Here is a 7856-nt window from a genome sequence, read left to right on the forward strand (position 1 = left end):
AAGAACTTCCGCACAGCGAGTTCGAGCACGCACACGCAAATGAAGGAGAGGAGGGGGGTGTGAGGGGGGGAGAGAAAGAGAAACGCAACCCGCCCTAAAACACGACCACACAACAGCAGCAGTGAACTGCAACCATACACTACATTTAGGCTGTGTGTAAATGTAACCCTCCGACACGGCCATACCGCAGCACCCACTGGAAACGAAAGCGTATATAATATCTACAGTCTTTCTCAGATGCTTCAACACCTCCCTGGTGTCAGAAAAGGCGGTTTCTTTAAACTCTGAGTGAATAGAAGTACAGACTCCCCGCAGAGAAGATGGGACATACAACTCAGTTTTGAAAGCATTACATAAAAACTAATTACCGTATCCTCTGCACAGAGCACATCTGATAGTAAACAATGTTAAAAATTATGGCTAAACTGATTAAATCAAAACCACATCTATGTTCACATAAAGATTATAAATTTAGTGGTTATTATTTAAGGAAAAGGCCAACTGCTTTTGTATTTTACATCTAATCCTAAACCCTAATTAATTTCTGGGTAGATTAATTTGTTCCTCAGGTTTATGACATCAGAAACCCTGGCTTTCTGAATCCGTGTTTGTGACTGTTATTGCAGCACTGCAGTTCCAAAGTGGAAACTATTTCAGTCAGGATACATCCTTTAACTTAGAAAACTACACAGACAAAATTAACAAGAATAACAACTAGATTTTTACACAGGGGGCTTTAAAGGCTAAGCACCACTTAATGGACCTCCATGAATATTTCACATTATTTTAGTTACTGACATATATAAGTATGAATTAAAATGAAAATAGCAGCTTAATTTGCTTTAAAACTGACAATTTTATTAAATTGACGGAAAAACCCGAGCTCGCTACGGAAATTCTTGAACGCAACCGTGACGTCACTGGTGGACAACAGCTGAACAACGCCGCGGTAAAACACCGTTATGACTGACTGTTATGACAGTACAATAGCCTAGCAATAAGCTAAACTCAAACTGAGCTACAGATAACGGAGTGAGCGGATGGTCCTTTCCAAAGTGCCCGTTTAAAGTTGACAAATTTAGTCCATTTTCTGGATATTTTGGGATCTTTGGGCCATTTGTGCGCAGATGTCCCACTGTACATTGAATGATTGCAGCCAAAAACAACACACCTTTTCGTCATTTTGCATTAAATTAAGTGCAGCTTCTAGAGTTGTTGTCCACCATCTACGTCACAGGCAAGACGCCTATTAGAGTTTCCCAACACCGGTGGGGGGGGGGGGGTGTCCAACGGTCTTTTAAACCTTATTCCTTCAATTAGTAAGAAATAACATGTTTTCTGACTATCAATAAACACAAGTTAGCAACTCAAACTCCACTGTATTTATTTGTTTGACACTTTCATAGAGCTGGTGCTTAGCCTTTAAACACATTTTAAAAATCAATAAAAAACAAGGATTTTCTTATTTTCTGGCAATAATGTCCAATGAGGGAGCATCTGGAAATTCATTGTTTTCTTTCTATTGTAAAATAAAATGTGACTATGTAAATATACGGCTGACTTATTTTTCCCAAATTGCCTTGAAATGTAATACTTTGTGTGTTCGCTGATGGGTTAAATGTACGTTCATAACGTTATTTTTTTATTTAGTACCAAACGTGTACATCAAGAAATGAATCCTCTGTCTTTTCACAGCGGTAGATACTTTATTTTTCACCAGTCTTTTGCCAGAAATGTATACAGTGCATGTATTGGTTGTTTGCTGCTTCTCTCCCGGGCTTCTACACTTCTACAACTGTCCAGATGACCACTAAAAAGCCACTTAGTCGCTTATGGACATATGTTTCCAGTGGAACGTCTGCATTGTTTTCTGGCGAAGCCTTCCACACACCGCACCAGAGTGACGTGAAGTAACGTTTCACATTCGTCTGCAGCTGCTAATATACATCTCGGTCACGTGACGCGGCGGAGCAGAGCCCCGTCAGTCAGACGCATAGGAAGCAGCTCGAGCGCTTTCCTGCGGCGGCGCGCACCAAATACAAAGCGCTTTCACGCACATAGGCGGTAAGATTGCGTCTTTTCTCTTTGGCGTCTTTCCGTGAACACGTGCATGCGTTATTTGTGCAGATGCATGCAGCGTGAGTCCCGTTCCCCGCTCCTTCCCCGTCCCTATTCGGCGTAGAGCAGACGTGCGAGAGATGGACGAGATGCTGGTGGTGGGAGAGCAAACGAGCACGTTACAAAAGCACGAGAGTCTGTCTGTCTGGCTGCCATTTGACGCCAACTGTTCTCGCAACTATTAGCGCCGCTCAGGATAAAGAAACGCTTTTTGTGTAACGCCAGTCCGGCATTGTCTCAGCTCCTCGGCGTTTATAAGAAGCTCAAACCTCTCCACTTCACCACAAACAATAAATGAGCCCCTGATTTGAGAAGCAGGCCTCCACATACTCACACTGACCCCCCAGTAAGCGAGACACCTACATAACCACTGTTCTAAGTTGCAAAAAGGTGCACGCGCCTGTCTGCGCCACAGTAAAAGTCTGTAACGCGAGGCCGAGCGCAGACGTGTAGCCTCGCAGACGTCAGAGTCGCCGGGACAATCCCTTCCAGATGTAAACATCTGGCCTAGGCTTCCCCCAAAAATGTGTGTGTGGGGGGGGAAGCTTCACCTCTTTTCACCAACAGAGGTCGCCCATTGCCCCTTCACCTTCACTCTATGAATCTACCCAGGTATATGATGAAAGCCCATAGTTCCCTACCCTGCTGTTGTCAGATTGTTCTTACACTGCACTTTCTGTCATTTATGACGAAAGCCTTTCATCATCTCTTTGGTGTCATGCCTCTATCAACGGGTCAGTGGTGGCTTGAAGGTTAGAGAAATAGGTTTGGGACCATACAGTCATTTGACCCCTTAGACTGACAGGAACAAACAGAGCCAGGGAGAGTGAAGGAACAATGCTTTCTCCTCCCTCAGCATTCCCAGCTGAAGAGCCCTTAATCATGCTTCCTTACCACCAACTGCTCCCCAGACACAGGTGTGACTGCCCACTGTTCCAGAATGTTTCATGCAGAGTCTAAATGATGTTTTACTCAGGTTCAATTAGGTTAACGGCACATTTCACAGTATCTACTGCAAGCAACGTGTCTTGCAACTTGAGCCTTACACAGAAAATGTATTTGGTGAAAATATAGCACTCCTTTATGAGTTTATTTTATTTGGACAAAATCCTAATGCTAGTCCTAGTTCTTCATTAAACTGTCCTCTCCGTGGATGATCTCCATTCTGAATGCTGGGTAGTCCAGGGCTAGTCTTAATTATCAATTTATCAAACCCATCACATATATATTATATATATATTATCTCACATGTCTTTCATTTATGTGCCAGATGTTTTTCTTTTGCCTTTCACTTTGTGTGCAGGTTATTAGTTTAACAGAGGAGGCATCATGGACGTTTCCAGCCACAGTCTGTTCCTCCTGCAGCAGCTGAATATCCAAAGGGAGTTCGGTTTCCTGTGTGACTGCACAGTGGCCATTGGCAATGTGTACTTCAAAGCCCATAGAGCAGTGCTGGCAGCCTTCTCCAACTATTTCAAAATGATCTTCATCCATCAGTCCAGGTTCGCAAAACTGCTAATACTCCTCCTGTTAGAAGTGAACACAAAAACACAGTAAGCACACGGTAATACTGACTGTATATTGGCAACATGCCGCGCAATAATTTGTTAAAGTCAGAAGCCACCATTCTGTTTATTTAATTTCCAGTCGAAATGGTGCCAGAGAAAAAAAAACAAAAATATATTTATAGCCAACAACACTAAGTATAATATGAAATCTCTCTACTTCTTTGCACAGCTACTGCCACTTTACATCTTCCATGCTTCTAGCCTTAAAACCAACAAGTTACTGCAATCTACACCTTCACAGACCCTGGCATTCACACAAGTCACTACCCAAAGACAAGTTAAACGCTTTGCAAATATCTGTTACGTACATCTGAAGCTCCTGTTGTTCCAGATCTGATTCTTAAGTGTTTCTGTCAATCCTTCGACTTTAAGAATACAGCTATTTACTGAAAAAAAAAAATAAAATTCTGAGACTTCAAGTTGCCTAAAAAGTGTGGAAGCTATAACAAAGACAAAAGTGGCACACATTTAATTAATTAATTCATTCATTCATTTATTATCTGTAAGCGCTTATCCAGTTCAGGGTCGCGGTGGGTCCAGAATCATTGGGCGCAAGGCAGGAATACACCCTGGAGGGGGCGCCAGTCCTTCACAGGGCAACACAGACACCCACACACATTCACTCACACCTACGGACATTTTTGAGTCTCGGAGCACAGGAGGAAACCCACGCAGACACAGGGAGAACACACCACACTCCTCTTAGACAGTCACCCGGAGGAAACCCACGCAGACACAAGGAGAACACACCTCACAGACAGTCACCCGGAGGAAACCCACGCGGACACAGGGAGAACACACCATACTCCTCACAGACAGTCACCCGGAGGAAACCCACGCAGACACAGGGAGAACACACCACACTCCTCACAGACAGTCACCCGGAGGAAACCCACGCGGACACAGGAAGAACACACCACACTCCTCACAGACAGTCACCCGGAGGAAACCCACGCGGACACAGGGAGAACACACCACACTCCTCACAGACAGACACCCGGAGGAAACCCACGCAGACACAGGGAGAACACACCACACTCCTCACAGACAGTCACCCGGAGGAAACCCACGCGAACACAGGGAGAACACACCACACTCCTCACAGACAGTCACCCGGAGGAAACCCACGCGAACACAGGGAGAACACACCATACTCCTCACAGACAGTCACCCGGAGGAAACCCACGCAGACACAGGGAGAACACACCACACTCCTCACAGACAGTCACCCGGAGGAAACCCACGCGAACACAGGGAGAACACACCACACTCCTCACAGACAGTCACCCGGAGCGGGAATCAAACCCACAACCTCCAGGCCGCGCCACCGAGCCGCCCTGCACACTTTTAATACGGAAAAAAATTAGAAGTGGTCATACTGGGTTCTTGAGGCTTCTGTTTATTGTTCTCACATGAATAAGTCGTAGTTAAATGTTAAAGCTGGTGTCTGATTTGCAGAGTGTTGTAAATGTGCTTCAGTTACCTTAATCCCTCTCTGTATAAAGTCTGCACATGTAGCATTCAAGCTAAATGTACTCCAATTCTTTTCCTGTGTTTAGTGAGTGCATTAAGATCCAGCCCACAGACATTCAGCCAGACGTCTTCAGCTACCTGCTGCACATCATGTACACAGGCATGGGCCCTAAGCAGCCTGTGGATCAGAGCAGGTTGCAGGACGGCATCAAGTTCCTTCACGCATACCAGCTGTGCCGCAAGACAGGGGAGGGTGGAGCCGACGCCTCCTCCGATTCCATCCGCATGTCCAACCTTTACGGCATCCAGATCTCTTCCCAGCTGGCCGCTAAAGAGTCCTCAGGCCTAAAAGCCGCCGCCGGCTCCCGGGACACTGAGGATGGACGCTCCAGCGCTCGGCCTGACCGCACCCACAGCAGCCGACCCACTCTGGCTTTGGGGCTGGAAGGCCTACCGTCCTCCCGCGGCCTCTGCAACGTCTCTTCAGTGGCCTCGGGGGATGATTCAAACTCCATTTCCACCAAGATCAAGCAGGAGAGGGTGGAGGAGGAGGAGCGGGAGGAGGCGGAGGAGGAACAGCAAGCCCCCCGCTCTCTCCCCTCAGCCCAGGGTAGCCCTTGCCAGGCATCCCTCTTCAAGGACGGACCTTTAGCCCTACTGTGTCCACGCTGTGGAGAGCGCTGCTTGTCTCCCGAGGGCTTGCAGGAGCATCTTTTCACCCATGCAGCTTGCACACTGGAGCCCTCAATAAGCAGTCTGATGGAAGGGGGCCCTTCAGAGGATGGAGGTGGAGATGTCAGGGGTCCAGAAGAGAGACGAGCCCAGAAAGAGCGAGCGGATGGGGGCACTTTAGAGGAGGCCTTGAGGCAAAGCCAGGCGCTGGCCGATGAGTTAGCAGCCGAGTTGAGGCGAGGAGGCAGCAGCCCGACGGCAGGTTTCACCCGCAAGAGGAAAATGGCCTGTGCCGTGTGTAACCTGCGCTTCTCTCATAAGAGCCAGTTGCAGGAGCACATGTTCGCCCACGTGGGGAAACCTCTGCGTTACCACCGCTACGGCCGCTTCTGTGGTCAGCTCCTACACGGCTGCGAGGGGCCGCCGGACATCGCTGCAGTAGCTGCGGCTGCCGAGGAGGCCGTACGGGACACTCAGGACAACGGCAGCTCCTGCTACTCTCTGGACTCTGAGGTGTCTCAGGAGAGTGTAGACGCTGTGACTGTGGAGTGAAGCAACACTAACAGCTGGACCCCTCTCTTTGACATGCAGTCACACCATTCAGCTTTGACCTCAGACACTGTCCCGTCTTATGTAACCCACGTCAGTACGTTTCAGTTTGAGAAGTGCTGTTTTTAAGAGCCCTCTGTTGACGAGTCCAGTGTTAGTGTATATTCTTTTGTGGCTTGTGGATGTAACTGAGCACCGCTGGACTGAAGAGCTAGGTGTTGTGTTTTGTTCGGTAATACTGTATTTTCAAAGATCTCACACAAGAAACTAAAGCAGCACAGATAACGAATTTCCGATTACAGTTCTAACGTTGTTACAACAAGGGCGCAGGTCCAGAACAGTTTTCTTAATGTTTTGTAGTCCAAAAGATTGAATTCACACACGTGAGACATTCACTCTAAAAACATGAGATTAATCCTCTGTGAAATCTGGTTCAGTGCCTTAGAAATATTTGCCAAGCAAACGCTAAAAGCGCTAAAAGCACTTAAAGTGTTGCCAAACCAAATCCGGTCTGTGGTGAATTACAAAAACACATCATTCCTTCCTTTGTTGTACCGTATGTTGGTGTTACCACATTAGTATAGTGCCTGATTTTGTGAAACGCTCTCTGAAATCTGCACAGCTGGACTAATGTAATGTACTGGTGCTTTCTGTTTAAGTGAATCCCTAAACAAGAACCGTCAAAGGGTACACAGAAAGAAACTAAAAGCAGTTAATAAAATCTTTACTTGGCACTTTGACACATCACCAAGAGAAATCTTGCATAATTGGTATTACGTGGTCACGCCACTGGAAGTGAAAATGTCTCTCTATAATAAGGTCAAAGTTCAAGGCGGCTGCAGTAACATCACTGACATTCTCACCTACAACCGCGATGTCTTAAAGGTCTCCTGTCATCAGCACCGGTGGAATATGTGTGGTATGTACTGAGAGCTGACCTTTCTGTCTCTAATGGAACGGTAAATAGCAAATGATAACGATGATTCACTCTTTACTTGTGTCTGGAGTGTCCACAGGCAAGATTTTGTTTTGTATTTATTGAGCACTCGAGGTCAGTGTACTGTGATGAGAAGTTTAAACCCGTGAAAAGCTAATGTCTGTGATGCTCGTGTGACTCGTAGAGTGCATTTTGAATAGTCTCTTTATGACTTTTATTTGATCAGCACTGAGTAATGTTGTGTAATACTGTGTTCTGATTATTTTTTTAAATAAATGGCATTTTCAGTGAACTGCGTTTTAATTCGCAGCGTTGGAATGTCATCGATGAAGATAGTGAACGACCTTCAACACTGCGCACAGAGAAACTCCACTTTTTTCATTATCTTCAAAATTACTTTAATCCAGTGACTGATATGAAAAAGTTATTCAGAGTCACGTGATGTGAAATGGTCGGTTGTAGGTGGCCAAAAATATAAACAAAACAACCCAGTAAACATTTAGCCGTTGAATCAACGTTGAAACAACGCAATGACTGCC

General features: G+C 46.1%; 1 protein-coding gene across 2 annotated transcripts; it reads left to right on the forward strand.

Moving 5' to 3' along the window:
- The first annotated feature begins 1990 nt into the window (after positions 1-1990).
- On the forward strand, positions 1991-7577 carry zbtb25 (zinc finger and BTB domain containing 25). Of its 2 annotated transcripts, XM_066677591.1 has the most exons (3): positions 1991-2064; positions 3422-3620; positions 5246-7577. In XM_066677591.1, exons 2-3 carry the CDS (start codon positions 3448-3450, stop codon positions 6381-6383), a joined length of 1311 nt encoding a protein of 436 aa, XP_066533688.1. In that variant the 5' UTR covers positions 1991-2064; positions 3422-3447; the 3' UTR covers positions 6384-7577. The 2 variants fall into 2 exon arrangements, with proteins under 2 accessions (XP_066533688.1, XP_066533689.1); XM_066677592.1 differs by lacking the exon at positions 1991-2064 and having other exon boundaries at positions 3338-3620.
- Positions 7578-7856: the final 279 nt, after the last annotated feature.

Source organism: Hoplias malabaricus, chromosome 7 (assembly GCF_029633855.1).
Source record: "Hoplias malabaricus isolate fHopMal1 chromosome 7, fHopMal1.hap1, whole genome shotgun sequence".
NCBI classification, from domain to species: Eukaryota; Metazoa; Chordata; class Actinopteri; order Characiformes; family Erythrinidae; genus Hoplias; species Hoplias malabaricus.